Here is a 17,692-nt window from a genome sequence, read left to right as displayed (position 1 = left end):
AGCTCCCAGCGTTAACAAAGTGAATGAATGAGTAGATGTAGATTAATTAACTTATAAATTGGCTCTTGAAAAACTCACAGGCATATGTTGTCCCGGTTCTATGCAGAAAAGTTCACAGACACATTAAAATTCAAAATAAACTGAAATGTTGCCGACACATTCAATAGATACATGAACAAAGGGACATACAATCAAACTGTGAGCTAATTTTATTTAAGGGAGACTGAGGTTCTGACATAGATAAGATGTGCTGAAGCAGTGAGTGTAAATGAAAGCGCTGAAGATAAAATCCCACAAACCGAAATAGGAGGCCTGTTTGGCAGCTCGAAGGTTTTCAGAAGCAGTGACACTGTAGGCTAGCATGCTCATTGTTCCAAATACCTGTGCCCAACTAAAAGAGCAATACAAGATATGCAGGCCTATTCGTACACACTGTAGGGCTACCTGTTATGGCCAGAAAATGGTAATGAAAAGACATGTTTTAGTGATGGTAGGCCTATAGGAAATATTCTGCTTGGCATAATAACTATACACATCAAACAGAACGTTTAGGGAACGTTAGGGAACGTTAGTTTTTGGTTCTCTAAAGGTTATTTCAAACTAAACCAAAAACTAACGTTTACTCCGGGTTATAACGCTAATAGTTCCAAAATCACATTCTTATAAAAAATCAGGAATCCATACATTTCCAACTATTTGTAATTTTAGTGTAACTACTGGATGCAAGACGTTTCATACTACTTCACTGTAAAGTCCTACATGAATGTATAAGGACATATACTGCTATCGCCTCGCCGCGGCGGTAGGCGGCGACACGGACTCCAGTTACAATTGGCAGCCGCAGTAAATGAGTAGTAGAAGAAGAAGCAGTTGCTTTGCGCAGGTGTTTACGTTTTTCTACTTCCGTAGCTGCCTAAAGCGGAATAACGTTACTAATCTAACGTAATCCAGAATTTTGAGAAGAAACAGTCGGTCATGTTTCTCATTTTTAATTTAAGCATTAGAAATGCCTGAATGATAAATACAATTAAGGTATTTTGCTGTCCACTTTAGGCACTGTATCGCGAGTTTACCGCGTCGTTCATCGCAGGCAAAGCTAAAGCTAAAGCTAGCGGTGTGTTAGCAGTGGGTCAGCGGCAGTGGACATAATATAATAATCATCGCCTGATCCGCATTTTGTCCAGTATTAATTTAGATTTCAAACAAGGCAGTCATGGCCACTAGGCGTCTGACCGATGCCTTCTTGTTAATGCGGAACAATGCAATCCAAAACCGGCAGATATTGGCTGAGCAAGTGAGTACATACGACCCCCGTCTGAGTACACGTAGCAATGCTGCGGTGAGTGGTCTGCATCGTTTTGACATTTTACCGTGTGTGTTTGCATGTAGCCAGCCAGTCACTGAGCTGTGTTAGCTAGGTACAATAATGTGGTGGTAGCTGCTAGTCATTACTCTGGAAGATTTCTACGCATTCACCTCAAGACTGATTGATTAATGTGACTCAGTGGGATGATGGAGGAGGATGAAGAGGGGTGTGCAGGCATATTTTATTTTGCAGCTCGTAATAGCTAAATGTCTACAGTATACAATGGAAATGAAAAAAGATAAATATTAGTAATTATTCCCTCATGTCTACGATAAAAAGGTACGTTTGTAAAATATGTGTTTTGTTAGTATGTGAAAAGCATTTCCACATAGTGTACCTCTCTAGTAAAAAGTGTGCTGTGGCAAGTACACAGTAATTGAATCCAGTCTAGATTAAATTCTGCCTGTAACCTGTACTAACTTGTTCCAGTAGAATGCTGGTGTGCTCCTGTACTTAAAAACATGTCATTAACTTAGGCAAGGGATATTACTGTATCCTGAAAACTACTGCAAAACGTTCAGAAATACTAATAATCCTTGAGTTGACTGTATCTCTAGTGAAGCCATTATTTAAAATAAAGAAATAAAGCAAGAAGGGAAACTCTGCCATGACATTAATAAAGAAACTGTATTTAATGTTGATCAGGCACATTTGGCCAAATACCCAAGTCACATGATAAGGCACAGTGTGAGGGCTGATACAGATCCAGCGTATAGGATCGGTGCAAAAATGTAGACCTACAAGTTATTCACATTCAGTAATTTTTCAATGAATGACTCCTATATATAAAAAAAAATCCTGTCATTATCTACATTTGAACTGTCAATTCCATTGCAGTTTTGTAAAGCACAAGGTAGTCCACAAAGTTTCCTCACATTCCTGGGCACTTTTTTTGAAAGTTCGAGCATGAATAGTGTACAGCTCTCCTGTGTTTGTGATGTGACCTAATGTCTCAAGTAGAGGAGGCCAGGTGCAGGATACAAAGAACAGCCAGCAGGTGCAGGGTGTGTGCAACCATTCACAGTCAGTTGTGAACATTTTAACCAGTTAACTGCACATAGAGGTGGCTCTATTAGCCTGTACACCCAGAGGCACTGGAGGATATCCTATCAGTTGAGGATGCATTGCGTTTGCCTTGGGAAGACGCACACTCAGCTTACTGAAGCTGTTTTAAAATAACTGACTTTGCCAGAAGGCGGCAGGGCCTTTGTCAGTTCAAACAACACATCACACATAAGACATAATTATCCAAAGCAAGGCACAGTGTCTTTTGAATTCACTATTACAAATCAACTTTGCGCTCATTCATTCAAGTTGTTGGTTCTTTTTGTTAAACTCAGCCAACTCAGGTAATCTTGAGGCTCAACCTTTTTTCTTTCTCTTTATTCTCACTGTTTCTTACATATGATTTGTCTAAAGTGGAATTATTCCGCAAGTTCTTTCTAGATAAGTATGATTTATTTTTGCATACAATTTCCAGTTTTGACACTGTTCCACATACCAACAAAAAACACAGGACAAAAGATTAAATTTAATTTCAACAGCTAGACCTTATGTGCTTCTGCTGTACCGTAATTATCATTTCAAATGAATTGATTGTTTAGTGTTTTTTGGTATTCACTGATTTTTCCAGGACTCACTTTCTGTTGCTTCTGTCTCTCTCTTTTTCCTTCTTCCCTATTGGTTGGGGCCAATCTGCTATCTGACAATCACATTAGGAGCTTGATGAGGTACTGTTATTTTTACTTAGTGGTAGAATTACTTAAGAAACATGAAATGATACACCATCATGTTGACAATGTTTTTTATAGAATAATCTGTTTTTGTTTTTAAGTTGGCTGATGATCGAATGGCCCTGGTGTCAGGAATTAGTCTGGATCCTGAAGCGGCCATTGGAGTCACCAAGAAACTGCCCCCCAAATGGGTAGAGTGGGTTAATGAGGTGAAACAAACTTGGAACAGGAATATAGATACTTATCTGTAAAATGCTGACCCATAAAAATACAGTGTCCCTAGTTATAAGATTGAAAGCTCATGCATGCATTTGGAACCCTGTAATCTTAAAATATTGACATTTTCTGTATGACCCCAATAAGTTGTGTACAACGTAAAGTCACATGGCTTTTAACCTTTAAAGTATTTCCTTACAGATCCAGTACGAAATCACACGGGTTCGGCAGAAAATGAAAGATCTGGCCTTACTTCATGACAAGCATATGAATCGACCCACACTTGATGACAGTAGTGAGGAAGAACATGCCATAGAAATCACTACTCAGGAGATTACACAGGTACAGTAATTTATTAGTCTAGTATAGAGTTAATGCTTAGTTTTTGGATAACCTTAAACCTTTTATTTGGAGATATTTTTAGTTGAGCACAAAGTCATAAGAACAGGATATAGTATTGACTGTGTGTCCTCTGATTGTTTGAGGTAGTGGATATGAACACATTTGACAATATTTCATGTTGAAGAGTTTGAAATGAAACATGGAGTTTGTTCTCCTTGCTCACTAATTTTGTGTTTATTGCAGATGTTTCACCGATGCCAGCGAGCTGTGACAGGCCTGCAGTCTCGTTGTGGCCACTGTACCGAGCAGGAGGAGAAGCTACTGCGAAACGTGGTCTCGTCCATAGCACAGAGCCTGCAGGATCTGTCCACCAATTTCAGGCACACACAGTCCGGCTATCTAAAACGTAAGGACTGCAGTAAAAGTGGGACTGGTTTCCTGTGTTCTAATTTCTCACTGTGGCTTCGCACATATTTGTAACTATTACCAAGGTTTTATATCATGTTAATTCTCTTTTATTTTCAAGTTGTTTGTTTTTAATGCCATCTAAGCATCACATCATTGGTTTATATTTCAGGTATGAAGAATCGTGAGGAGAGATCAAAGCACTTTTTTGACTCTGGACCTCTAATGGAAGAGGATGAAGATTTAGCTGTATATGACAAGGTGCTTTTTAGTTCCACCACCATTTTCTTTGGCTCAGGCGTCCTGTACAGTACAATAAAAGCAGAGACACTTTAAAATGTAAGCATGAGTAAGAAAATAACTAAGAAAAACATCCACTATAAGTCCGGGTGCACACTCATGTATTGATGCAGGTATCGCTGTTATCCAAATATAAATTTAGCATTTGTACGTATCAGTTTTTGTCTCTTTTATTAATCCCCACTAGAGAAGGAAATTACGTATATGTCTGGTGAAATAAAACTGTAAAAAAGATGATCTTGGCTGCCTGTGAAGGAAAATTTTGGGGGGGGGGGGGGGGGGGGGGGGGGAGAGAGAAAAAAACATTGGCGTACAGATCAATGTCTTTTTGCTTTTGCCGTAGGGGTGTATTCCAAAATCTGAGTGGCATAGTGAATCTGTTTTTTCTTTTCAATTTTGACAAAGGAAAATTGATCCACAATTTGGCTTGAATAGTGTTTGCTAAGGCTGTGGCTACATGTGCATTTTGGAGTGATAATTGTGTTACTAAAAAAAGTCACTGACTTTTATTCTTTCTTTTGTTTTAGGGGTTCACAGATGACCAGTTAATGCTGGTTGAACAGAACACAGTTATGGTGGAAGAACGAGAGAGGGAAATCCGACAAATAGTGCAGTCCATCTCAGATCTGAATGAGATTTTCCGGGACTTGGCTGGAATGGTGGTGGAACAGGTATTTGAGACAGTCCTGACCCACTTACATAAAATGACTTAATAGAACCAATTAGTAACTATGGCATGAGTCCAGTCACTGGGGAAAAAGGATACTGTCAGGTTATCAGTCAGTTGTACTAATGACTTCCAAAATGTAAAGCATCCTTACATATTGACAACTTGGATTTGTATCAACTGCTTGAATGAGAAGTCAGTGGCAGTGCTACACCAAACTGTTAACAACAGTTAACTGTTAACAACACTGCTAACATACAACATTACCTTTGTTTAAAATAAAGAATTTACAACTAAAATAATTTTCCTCTGATAATTAAATTCCCTCTTCTCCCTCTAGGGCACCGTTCTTGACAGGATTGACTTCAATGTGGAGCAGTCTTGTGTGAAAACAGAAGAAGGAATGAAACAGTTACAAAAGGTACTAGTAAACATGCCAACAACTAATATACTCAGTTGGCTCTACATTTCTGTTATCGATTAGTCAGACCGCTACGATGGCTAGGCTAACATTAGCAATGTTAACTTGAGATTTATTTCATGGCCTATTTTTTTAGATGCATAATAATTTTGTTTGGAAGCTAATAATGAATGTAAACAACCACAAGAGAAAATAAAAAGGTAACTTTCAGTATGCTAATGACATTAACTATTTACAGTAGTACAGTCATTAAATCTGTATAAACACAATTAGTTGCATGATGATAAAACACTAATTTTGATTTTCTTTACAGGCGGAACAGTATCAGAAGAAGAACAGAAAGATGCTGGTCATTTTGATCCTCTTCATCATAGTCATTGTTCTAATTATTATTCTTTTTGGAACAAAGTTTTAATTATGCATTCCTCAGGCTTTTGTTTTCTGTGTGGGTGTTTGTGTTGCATCTGTGTGGACTTGGACTTGTTGGTCTCGGTTCTACCGAAAACAAAGCTGACTGCCTTTCATTCCCACCAACAAACGTCAAGAAGATCCCTTTATAGGTGCACTTTGGGCTGTGTGGATATATTTGTGGTTGAGTTTAATGAAAAACAATCAACAATCTGTATGAGCCTTCGCACCCAAATCGCCAAGACTCTGTGACAGGTTCGTCGGACCTGACTATGTTGACGTGTGTCTTAACAAAAGAAACACAGTTTGTGTTGTATAAAAATGGACTACCAATGTTTAAATGCTAAAGCAGTGTTTTCTGCTTGAACTCAAAGCATGAATTGTGACGTCTGTTGTGTGACACTGCATCATTTCTTTCCAGAATCATTGCGAAAATGTTTCTGTAAGGAAGATCTGACAAGAGCGAATGTGTGTGAAAGACATTACATTTATCCCCAGGTTCAGTATTTTACGTTGGAAGATTAAAGGAAAATGTTTTGTATTAGGACAGTACCAGATATGAATAGAATAGTAATACAGTACCAAAAATATTCCTTTGGTTTAAGTACCACCTGTTTTTTATCCTTTTACTCCACAATTTAAAAATCCTACCGGGATCGTTACTTCAGTTTTGGCATTTTTGGTTTGAGGAAGATGTTGGCAGCCATGAGCATCTTCTACTTGATCTTCTAATTCTAAAATCATACCTGCGTCACACCTGCTGCACTTGTCATGAAGTGCTTATTTTAAAACACTTAATCGTTAATGGTCCTTGCTTAAAGTGCTACCTTTTTTAAACACTTGCAGTTTGCACATATTGAGGCCTAAGGGGAGGGTGGTTGTGTTAGGGATGTAATACTACTGTCATCTGTAAGATGAAAATAATTATTTATTTTTAATAACTTTAAATAATCAAGAGATTTAGAGTTGTTCTTTGTCAAGCAGAATTGTTGTATATTGAGAAAAGTGTATCTGTATCTAAATCTAAATCCAACAGTTATTGTCCACTCCACTGAGAAAACCGCAATGTAGCCTAACAAAAGCAGACATATGAAGACAGCATTATAATTTCATTTTAGTTGGCTTGGCTCTGGGAATTACTTTACATGTCCTTGTGTTCTATGAAGACTGATTAGCAAGAATAATGAAGAGCTTTATTTAACATATCTGTACTGGACTCTACACTTTACACATGTTAAATCATTGTCTTGATGTGAAGTTTTGTGTGAAAAATGGTTATGTCTTAGTGGTACTCTACCTAAGTTTTGATTTCCAAACAAAACTGTTGAGACGGCAACTTTTTTTGGTTTTTTTAAATAAACCTGGAACATGATGGTGTTTGTGTGTTTGAATTGCACCATTGATGCATAGATACAGCCAAAAAGATTGAGTAATTGATTATACTATTTTGCTAATTGATAAGTCATTCAAATCACTTTTCAAGCAAAATTGGCAAGTATTTTAGTTTCTGCTTGTCACATGTGAGGATTTGCTGCTTATCTATTTATTATTCTATTGTCTATTTATACACCGAACGATAAATTAAGTTTCAAAAATTAGCAGATTGACCATGAAAATGATCATTATTAGTAGGTTAACTCATAAGTGAGTTGACATGAGATCGAGGTGTTGTTTTGAGAGCAGACAGAGTTGAGTTGCTAATGTTAGCTATAAAAATAAAGAAAATACATTTGTTTTGGGATGCAAAAATTGGGTGTTACTCTTGCTCTTACTGTCACTGATTTGAAAAGTAAGGAAGCACCTGAAGTTGAGAGGGCTGTTCGATTATGGAAGACAACAAAAAAAAAATCCCAATCACGATTAGTTTGGTCAATGTTGAAATGGTGATTATTTAACACAATTACACATTAACTTTTGGAAAGATGTTGCAATTATTGAACTTAAACAGTGAAACAAACACATTGAACTGTGATTAATACTTTACCTTTTGACATTATTTCATTCAGAATAAAAGACAAAATAAGAATTTAGCTACTTGCAAAATGTAATGTGCAAAAAATGTATTTGTTTTGTTTTTTGTGATCAGAGCCTAAATCGTAATCACGGTTAACAATTACTACTTGCACAGCCCTAACGTTACATGAAGTCATAGTAACAGTAGTAGTTTTATCCCTCAAATTACATCAGCAATATGGGATGTATAAAGTTTAAGTATTAAATGTCATCAGAGCATCATATCACTCTTTTATAAATATTTAAGGTAACATATTTAACAGTTTACTTTTGTGGTGCTCCTTTTGCAAAACCATTTACTTTTCTTTGATAGGTCTTCTAACCCGGAAACTACGTCATTTAAAATTTTAAAAAAAGCCTCGTATAATGGTATAACCTTACATTGACAATAATGTTCAATTAATAGAAAAACAATACATTCTGATAAAATGTATGACCAGCCTAATTCACAGCCCCTCGCTGCGGGAAGTGCAGTCTATAATTAAAAAACACAACACGCAAGCTACACAAGCTAGCTAATTCAGCTGTTGACACTTGTTAGCTAACGCTAGCTAACAAGTGTCAACAGCTAGCTAGCTAGCTTGACAGTGTACAGATAGCATAAGCGAACCGCCAAGTAAAAAACGGTGTAAATGGCTAATTAACTAGTGTAAATATCTGCTAATTTGGCGAAGACCTCGCTTTTTTACATTAACCAAATAATACGCTACAGTTAACTAGCTAGCTAGCTAATGTTACTTAACCCTAAAGACGACCAACAGTCTGCCTGGGGCTGGTGCTTATGCTCGTTATCGACTTTAGATCAAGTGCACTGATTCTATTTACCCAACATGACTTGTGTGGGAGATGAAGACTATCCGTTCCCTGTTGATGACTGTCTGTTTGCGGAAACATTTTCTCAAGACACCGTATACACTTTAATTGGGCAAAAGATAAAGATAAGACAGTTGTTCGGTGCCAATCTCGGCGTGGCTGCCCCGGTCTGGGAAGCTGTAAGAGACAACTTGGTCTATGTTGATGTAGTGAAAATATATTAGCGTGAGCTTGATTGCCGATATAAAGGTGTGTATTTGTGTGTGTACGCAGGCGCTACACTTGTGTCGTTACTTTGAGGAGCAGTCGATTGAGTTGAGAGGAAAGCGCATCATCGAGCTGGGAGCAGGGACTGGTGTGGTTGGTATCTTGGCAGCACGCCTTGGTATGTTGTTCCTTAATTTTTTTCTGTTATTGCGTAATGCATTCACGTTATTGTGTGGGCTGCATTTATATTGTAACGCTCACCCCTGTGTTGCAGCGTTGAAGAAGGAGGCAATAACTGGTTTGCAACTTCTGTGCATTTATTTTATAACACAGCTTAACTCCGGTCACTGTTTGCCGTGACCACGCCGAACATCAGTCCACAACAACGGAACAAGGAGACTCTTCCTCTACGGCCCCAAACTCGGTCCCCCCCCCCCCTCTCAATAGAACCACACTGACCTCTGCTGGTAACAGTAGTGCATAACTAACAAATATGAACATTAGCTTAACTGATGAACTCCTAATTACATGGACACATTAACTCAGCTCATTACAATATCAATCTTTCCTGACTGGATGTGTATGTACATGGAAGGTTATTTTATTTTGCTCCCTATATTTGGGAGTGACGCCAAATTCGAAAAGTGGCATGCCACTATAGCTAGTGGTATAGCGCATGGATGATTATAGCGGCGGATGGGCTTATACGCTGTCCTCAGATAGTGGTGGGCGATACTGTAAAATTTGGTATCGACGATACCAAATACATATAGGGTCCGTATTGCCGATACCGATACCAATACGATACTTTTTACTTAAAAAAATACTTTGTGTAGGGGAGAGCATTTCATTATTTCTGAGGTGAATGAATGATCAATTCTTTAGGCAATTTTTTTATTAATGTATGAAGTGCACAAAATTATTAGTTATTAGGCACTGTAGAATGAATACAGAGAGTCGCTGCCTCTGCGCGTTGTGTCAGTGAGTCACGTGACGGCACAACAACGAATCACAGCAGAGGAGCAGGAGGGGGGAGGAGGAGCAATGTGGGCCAAGATGTGAAAGCGGCGTTTGCTCAGGAAGGTGGAAGACACAAGCAAAGTACAGTGAACGTAGAGGAGAGATATCTAAATTAAAATATCGATTCAATTACAGTTGTATCGATCAAATACCAATACCAGCGTTGGCATCGATACTATCGATATTTAGATCGATCCGCCCACCCCTACTACCAGACAGTAACTTTTCGATCTTGGCTACTGTCAGTTAGCTCTGTCAGTTAACTCAACCCCATTCCCAGTCTACAGATATGCAACTCTCAGTTGTTTTTACAAGAGGCGCTGCTTGTCAAACATTGTTTATATTGTCACAGTTGCCTTATTGTTCTATATGGTGCATGATGCACCATATAGAACAGATGCACCTTGCACCAATCTGTAAATAAGATATTTAATAATTAACTGCATTGTTTAAAGCATCTGGAGTTGAGTTTCATTGACAACACATTGAAATAACATTTTCGTATCTTGACAGGTGCAGTCGTGACCCTCACAGACCTTCCTTTGGCTCTCCACCAACTTCAGGTTAACATCTCTGCTAACATGCCATCCAGTGGTTGGCCTACCAGCCTTCCCACTGTTCTCCCTCTGTCCTGGGGTGAGGACCACATGAACTTCTCTTCTGACTGGGATCTGGTGCTCTGTGCAGATATCATTTACCTCCCAAAGACTTACCCACTGCTAGTGGAGACACTAGCCCATTTGTGCAAGAACGGAGCCGTGGTTTATCTCTCATCCAAAATGCGAAAAGAGCATGAGACTCCAGTTTTCTATGAGGAATATCTGCCAAGCAGATTTAATGTGGAGCTTGTTCACTATGATGGAAATCAAAACATTAACATCTACAGAGCGTCTTTAAGGAAAGAGCCGTGACCATCTGCTAGGTCTACTGCACTAACACCAGTTATGACTGTTACGAATGTTTGAAAAAAAAAAAAAAAACTGACAGCTGTGTTTTACAAAATGCGCAGTTGTCATTTTGGATAATCCACTGTTGATGTCAGCCTTCTATCAAGTGACTGTAATTTGAGTTTCAGATCATTTTTAACTTCTAGATGCAATTTTGTGTTTTATAAGGCAACTAACAATTTGTACAATTATTTGTACCCTCGTCAACACTGAAGAGAGCTTTCTCTCATTGGGTTTTCCCTGTATTGACAAATGTTTTAGTCAATCAATTCCTTAAGCCTTAAGATTTAAAAAACAAAATTGTGCTAGGTTTAATGTCAGAAGTCATGTCAGAGTTGAGTGTATATGGATCTTTGAGATGCACCAAATACTGGGAGGTTGTTGAATAACTACTTCTTGTGTACTTAGGTTTGGACAAAAACTTGCAAAAAATCTCAAAATGAAAAAGCCAGTGAGGCACCGAAGGAATACATTTTACACAAGGAGTAAAAACGTCAGTGTCCAGGCAAGCATGGGTATTTGTGAGGTACATTTCATCATTTTTGACAAGCAAACAAACAAATAACAATGGCATCTCTCTTGCCCTGGTAAAACAAAAAAACCTGAGCACCCCCTGGTGTCTACCTGGTATTATCCCTGCTTTCCCAAATATGTCAACTTCTGCTGGTGGTTTAGACTGCCTAGTCCCTTCAAAACAAAAGCACTAAGAGGCACTCAAAGTAACTGCAATAATGATACTGATGTCTATTCAAACACGTTCAACTGTACGAAAACAAAACTGCAACAAAATAAATGAGTAAATATTTATTACTATTAACTATACTATTAAATATAATTAATAGCTCCAAGATAAAGTGCTATTTTAATTTATCGCTATTATTTATTATAAATATATTAAATATTAAAATATATTAAATATTATATTCAGTTACTTGAGAAATCTTTACTACTAATTTCACAATAGATGTATTAATTATCTGCGGAAAAAATAAAGTTTGTAATTTATCCTCAATTAAGTATTCAAATGATTTCACAATTGTCTTCAAAAAGTGCCTAAAGTGTGATTTTGAATTATTTAAAAAACAAATAGATTTTAGTTGAGAGATTTGTCTATCTAAAACAATTTTCTTTCATGGCTAACACATTAGTCCTGATTACAAATGGTACATATCTTTTTGTTTCTCACGTGCATCAAAGCACTTATTGTGAGCACATTAAAGTTTGGGACCAGTAACTGTAAAGGAGGGTTCAGTTTTTGAGGTCGGTTGCCATTGTCACGGGTCATGGGGCTTTTTTGTACAGTAACCATGGCTAAATAAGTGCAAGTTCTAATTGTGATTTTATGTTTAACAACTCGTATACTCAACTTGTGTTTGTGTCAGTCCTCAGCTTCTCATGTCTGACTTGTTTTCACTGAGATGGGGATCAGCGCTGCCGTTACAGCTTTAGGCTGCAGTGCAGGTCTGCTCATGATCACCTGACTGGAGATTTAGGTTCTGCCTTTTATCACTTGTCTATGTATTTATGTTGACTCCATGTTGTCATTATCAGGCACAATGTAGTTTCAGACACAAGCTTGACAATGTTATCAGTGCATGTCTTGAAAAGAGTTTAAAGGCCCTGAAAACCAAGTTTCTCAATTAGCTGCTTACTATGAGTGACTTGGTCCTGAATAGGCCTACCACATTTTCTTTAAAAAAAGGTGACATCATGCAAGCACCAATCAGGGTGCAGGCACATTTGGATTAAAATGTGATGACATCTTTGGGATCGGGGACAGAGCCTGGCAGTCCCTAACCTCTGACACTTTCCACAGGCAAAAATCCACAATGCCACATCAGCCGAGATATTTAAAAAAAAAAAACTACTTAAAAGCTCCCTGTTCACTACAGCATACGGATCCTGCCTGAATCCTGTTATTCCCGGCAAACTTTGCCACCACTAAATCCATGCATTCATTCAGTTTGTTACTTGTTTTGCCTTCATGCAAAGCGTCCTTGGGTTTCTTGAAAGGCACTAAGAAAAACCAAGCTATTATTAAATTAAAATACTTTTCAGGGGCTTTAAATTTAACAAGTGGGAGTCCCATTAATCCTCTTCATTATCAATCAATCCACCAATTAACATTTGTAAAAACAGTGATACTAACAAATATATATGTGTGTGTGTGTGTTTGATGGGGGATGTAATATTTGTTTTGAATTTAATTGTATTGAAATAAATAAAACCCAAAACAAAGTTACCTCATCGCTAACTATTCTGTCAACATCAACAGATTGCCCTCCCTGCAGCCTGCTGTCTGTACGTATTTCATCCCCTCTCTCCTGCTCTCTGCTGATGCACAGACTTTCTGTTCAGAGAAGGAAAGCCTGTTTGTTACGCTGGAGAGTTTCAAAGAAAGGGACACAACACGTCCGCTGCCTGTCTCTCCCTCCGCTACAATTCAGCCAACAAAACAACAGATCCCTATCTCCATGCAGAGTCTGCTCTGCCATCGCGCCGAGCACCTCCCACACGCGTGTGATGCAAAATCCTTTGTTGTCATTCATGATACTTTGTAAAAATGTTATGGAAATTGTGCAATGAAGAAGTGGTGATGTTGACCATAGTGCCATTTGAGACAATTAGGAAATGTTATAGTTGACTGTCTCTTTCTGAACTAAATCTATGTTAGTTTTATAGATGTTGTAAAACCAAATCTGACTACTTCACATTAGTTTTGCATGCCTTTAATGAAGAATAATGCAGCTAAAGATGTACATTTCTAAAAATCTGATTAAAAAATTCCTCAGTGGTATTTATAACTGGGCAGGTTCATTGGATGAGAGGAGGATGGGCTACAGTAACAAGGGGTGTGTGTGGGTGTGTGTGTGGTGTGTGTGTGTGTGGTGTGTGTGTGTGTGTGTGTGTGTTGTGTGTGGTGTGTGTGTGTGTGTGGAGTGGGAGGGGGACTGAAAACCACTGTCCTTTCAAAACAAGTTGTCCTGTTTGGACTTCATTAGATCTCATATCCCCTCATGAGCAGCAAGGACAATAATCAGCGATCAAAAGGTATGTGTTGTATGTGTGTGCCTTATCTCTCCATTTATGTAACAATATCTAAATTGAAGGTAAGACGTTCATACTTTTATTTTAGTTTTTTTATTTAGTATTATCATGCTATGTTCAACATACAACATGTCTGTTTTTAAATCTTTCGATTCAATTCACTCCAAGAACATACTGAGTTCACTATATGTTCCTTTTTTTCCACATTTCAGATCTGTACATCAGAGCAACAGATGGAGTTCTGGCCCGAGAATCAGGGGCAGTCCCCTCTATACTCCAAATTTGGTACTGTTCCTCGGCGAAATTGTACACATAAGTGAGTTCAGTGATGATTGATTGATTACTTTTTCAGTGTATGATCATTGGATGATAGAGTTTTTTATGCTTGTTTGACCAACTTAAACTTAATTTGTTCTCTACTTTACAAACTTAAACAGTTACTGCACAGTAGTCCTAGGTTCTATAGACTGCTGTTCCACACTGCTGTTAAAATCATGAGAAACTGCAAGATTTTTAGCAACACGTTATTATTGCTGAAATTATTGCACAATTTCCACCATTTCACCCACAGCTACCATGACAGACATCAGGTACCCCATTATCCACTGTACTACGGTGAGCAGCAGGATCAGGGCAGGGAGTCCAGTCACTGGACTGTACCAGGATCAAGAACAGGAGGGGCACCACAGGAGTACACTAACTGGATGGACCAAGAGCCAACTGTCCCTACTTCTTCTCAATTCCCTTTTATTCTAGACCGTCACGTACAGCAGCACCAGGACCTTGGAGACTATCAGCCGCATGAAGGCAGAGACACAGAGTGGATAGCAGCTCAGCGAACAGTGAGGGAATATGAGAGAGGATTTCTGAGGGAGGGATGGCAGAGGAGGTGGGAGCCCTGTGGTCCTGTTCGCTACAACAGGGACGTTTCTGCTAAGAGGAGCGACAGCAGCTATCGAGAGCTGGAGGCTTGGGCAGCTCGATACAGCCATTCACTTCCAAGGAAGAAACGTATAGAGGCAGAGTTGAGGGGAGCTTCTAAGGGGCTGTTGGAGAGCAGCAGGACTCCAGAGAGGGACAGCAGGATTGGGACAGATCCTAGAGTGGTAGCACTGCAACAAGTCAGACAATCTGCAAACATCAGAGAATCAGGACTGTGGGACAAAGGGGGCAGACAGCAAGCACCAACCTATTATTCATCACAAACTCCTGCCACAGACACAAGCCACATGTTGGACGTCAAAGAAAAGACCGGCTACCAACGGAAGATATTCAGCCAACCTCCGGGCTATATTGCTCCTCCTCCCTATGGCATCTCACAAAAAGGTTCACCTGTATTGCATCATTGTGACACCAGTTGGGAGCAAGACGGCAAGAGGCAAGCCAACTGGTCTCAGTTCACACCCAGAAAGCATGATGTCTCTGTAGATCTGCAGGATCACAGAAAAGGAGAGAAGGAGGAGTTTACAAAATCAGAAGGGAATCAAAGCAGCTTCCCAGAGCACAGACGACAGGAATCAGATGCTTTATATGCAAGCAGTCCTTTTAGTATCCAGGAAACACACCTACAGTATGAGGGTATGTTGTCTCTTCAACAGCCACAAGTGTTACAAGCAGTTGAGAATAAAAAGACAAATGAAGAACCATCCTCAAAAGTCATTGAAGGAAGGAAGTTCAGGTTAAACAAAAAGACAAGTGGGATGACCATATTCTGCCTGGTCTCTCGAATAGCAGGCACCACAGAAACCCCATCTTTGCCACTTTGGACCTCGCAAACAAACACCGAATTAGGAGGCGTTTCTAAAGGTCTAAGGGACAGTAGTGGCAGTAATCATACACACAAACTTGCAGATGAGGTAGACTGCAGAGAGCCATCACGCACAGAGCAGTCAAATACTTCAGATGCAAGAAATGTCAAAGCTAAACAGGAGACACCAACTTGTGTAGAAAGTGAGATGCTTGAGGATAAAATATTGAACAAACCAGAGACAGATGGTGTTGTCCCGGACAAATTAAAGACAAATTATGCTTATTCTACACATGGGAGACAAGTTAGTGAGTCAGTGCAACCTGTGTCACTCAAATACCCTTTGTGGAGGGAGCCTAGTATCACAGGCAGGGCTGAAACTAAGAGTTCATCCAAATGTTTGAAAGCAAACAATGAGGAAAGAGAATCAGATGGTGTGCACAAGCAAGAAGACTCGAGTAAAGTTAATTCAATTGATGTTGAAGTAAGGAGACTGGACATCGAGACAGACAAAGAATCTGAAAACAGTAAGGTTCTACTGGTTATTGACACAACCTGTGTTGTTGTTAAAATGGAGTTGATTCCATCACCCAAGAAAGAGCATGTTCACTATTTACACACTGAACACAGTCCCCTTGATATTCAATCAACCGTCTCTCCTGAATGTCTCCAATCTGACCAAAACTCAGAAAGCAACCTCTTCCAAGTTAATGAAAGGCCTGAAACCCAACTACACTCAGGTCTCATGGAGAAAAAGGCACCTGAAAAAGAAAGTAAAATATCTTCCTTTTGCATGTCCTCATCTTCGGTTTCTGAAAGGGAAACATTGGAGGAGCGCGCTGAAAGGATCCTAGGAATCCCTCTAGATGACTGCACTACTAAGCAACAACGTGAAGATGCAAAGTTGATTCTTGACTCGTGTGTGGAGGACCAGGAGGTTCAACCATCTCCATTTAAAGATAACAACGTTAATGATGCAGCTGAACAAATCCCAGAGGACACAAAAGAAGAGGAACAGTCACAGAACCAGTTCGAGGTTGGCCAAACTGAGGAGGCTGTATGTTTGCAAGAGAATGATGGTGCCAAAGATCAGGTGGCAAATGAAGGTGCTGAGGATTTTGCAGGACTACAGGTTCAGGTGTCTAATCTTTCTGAAGAGAATGACTCCCAAATCAAAACTGACATCAAACCTTCACCTGAAATTGAAATGATTGAGGATCATCTGCTTAAACCCGCTAGTGAAGAGGGTAGTACTGAGCAGGAAGAAAATCAGCCTATTGAAAATGATACCTCCTCTAAGTGTCTCAGTCCACCCAGGAACCTCTCGTATCCTTCTTTGCTTTCACCCTCCCCAGACTGTGAAGCACCAAACCTTACTCTTTCTCTCATGCTCTCATCCTCTGATCTTGTCCCTTTAATGCATATTTTAGAACCAAACATAGAGGAAGGTCCTGATCCTGAGTTGAATGCCCTCAATTCCGCAAAAAACCTTGCTCTTCACCCTGAAACCGCATCATCTTTCCTTACACCCCATCACCTCTTCCTCCTGGATCTAATGACTTTTCCCTAAGCTCCATTCCCCATACAGACCATTCCCCAAGCTGTCTCCTCTTGATTTAATAGATCAAACTGCAGAAGATGTAGTCAGTGTTGAGGACCAGGTAAAAGAGGATGAAGCATCACAGCTAATAAACAACGAGATCAGTGACCCCTTTGAGGACCTTGCCAAAGATATGACCGATGAGCTGTTATTACAGCAACAATTTGAAAGTGGCCAATCAGAGGATGATGATACTGGTGTGAATGAGAGCAGTGTCACCAGTGGGCAACAAACAGAAGAAGCCGATAAGGATCCTACAGGCCATACTATGGAACCGATTCTTAAAATATCCAAAGAAAATGCCATAGAGGTTGATATTCTGCAGCAACAACATGGATGTGTCCTAGCAGAGGATGTTACTAGTGTTAAAGAGAGTCATATGACTGAAGAACAGCTACCAAAAGAAGTTGATGATGATCTTACAGGTCTTTTGGAACAG

At 39.3% G+C, this 17,692-nt stretch overlaps 3 protein-coding genes across 6 annotated transcripts; all 3 read left to right on the top strand.

Moving 5' to 3' along the window:
* The first annotated feature begins 835 nt into the window (after positions 1–835).
* Positions 836–7,230, top strand: LOC116688509 (syntaxin-16). 4 transcript variants are annotated; one of them, XM_032514606.1, is made up of 9 exons: positions 836–1,339; positions 3,085–3,096; positions 3,201–3,308; positions 3,517–3,657; positions 3,901–4,063; positions 4,235–4,323; positions 4,890–5,033; positions 5,370–5,450; positions 5,764–7,230. In XM_032514606.1, exons 1-9 carry the CDS (start codon positions 1,214–1,216, stop codon positions 5,863–5,865), a joined length of 966 nt encoding a protein of 321 aa, XP_032370497.1. In that variant the 5' UTR covers positions 836–1,213; the 3' UTR covers positions 5,866–7,230. The 4 variants fall into 4 exon arrangements, with proteins under 4 accessions (XP_032370497.1, XP_032370498.1, XP_032370499.1 ...); XM_032514608.1 differs by having other exon boundaries at positions 837–1,294; XM_032514607.1 differs by lacking the exon at positions 3,085–3,096.
* A 1,254-nt stretch (positions 7,231–8,484) lies between these two features.
* Positions 8,485–11,412, top strand: LOC116687617 (EEF1A lysine methyltransferase 3). The gene is made up of 3 exons (XM_032513124.1): positions 8,485–8,863; positions 8,958–9,069; positions 10,425–11,412. Exons 1-3 carry the CDS (start codon positions 8,702–8,704, stop codon positions 10,820–10,822), a joined length of 672 nt encoding a protein of 223 aa, XP_032369015.1. The 5' UTR covers positions 8,485–8,701; the 3' UTR covers positions 10,823–11,412.
* Positions 11,413–13,850: 2,438 nt separating this feature from the next.
* On the top strand, positions 13,851–17,223 carry LOC116687581 (uncharacterized). Its single transcript, XM_032513073.1, has 3 exons — positions 13,851–13,909; positions 14,119–14,191; positions 14,478–17,223. The coding sequence occupies exons 1-3, from the start codon at positions 13,876–13,878 to the stop codon at positions 17,221–17,223; spliced, it is 2,853 nt and encodes a 950-aa protein (XP_032368964.1). The 5' UTR covers positions 13,851–13,875.
* The last annotated feature ends 469 nt before the right edge of the window (positions 17,224–17,692 follow it).

The sequence above is a fragment of the Etheostoma spectabile genome, chromosome 4 (assembly GCF_008692095.1).
Source record: "Etheostoma spectabile isolate EspeVRDwgs_2016 chromosome 4, UIUC_Espe_1.0, whole genome shotgun sequence".
Lineage (NCBI taxonomy): Eukaryota > Metazoa > Chordata > Actinopteri > Perciformes > Percidae > Etheostoma > Etheostoma spectabile.
This window is presented reverse-complemented; position numbering and strand designations above follow the sequence as displayed.

Bases quoted from the DNA above. Each gene is read 5' to 3' on its own strand.
- LOC116687617 (XM_032513124.1), top strand. From the start codon at position 8,702: ATGACTTGTGTGGGAGATGAAGACTATCCGTTCCCTGTTGATGACTGT. The intron at 8,864-8,957 runs GTAAGAGACAAC...GTGTGTACGCAG, and splicing joins CTGCCCCGGTCTGGGAAGCT to GCGCTACACTTGTGTCGTTA. The intron at 9,070-10,424 runs GTATGTTGTTCC...GTATCTTGACAG, and splicing joins TATCTTGGCAGCACGCCTTG to GTGCAGTCGTGACCCTCACA.
- LOC116688509 (XM_032514606.1), top strand. From the start codon at position 1,214: ATGGCCACTAGGCGTCTGACCGATGCCTTCTTGTTAATGCGGAACAAT. The intron at 4,324-4,889 runs GTGCTTTTTAGT...CTTTTGTTTTAG, and splicing joins ATTTAGCTGTATATGACAAG to GGGTTCACAGATGACCAGTT. The intron at 5,034-5,369 runs GTATTTGAGACA...TTCTCCCTCTAG, and splicing joins CTGGAATGGTGGTGGAACAG to GGCACCGTTCTTGACAGGAT.
- LOC116687581 (XM_032513073.1), top strand. From the start codon at position 13,876: ATGAGCAGCAAGGACAATAATCAGCGATCAAAAG. The intron at 13,910-14,118 runs GTATGTGTTGTA...TCCACATTTCAG, and splicing joins CAATAATCAGCGATCAAAAG to ATCTGTACATCAGAGCAACA. The intron at 14,192-14,477 runs GTACTGTTCCTC...TTTCACCCACAG, and splicing joins CCCTCTATACTCCAAATTTG to CTACCATGACAGACATCAGG.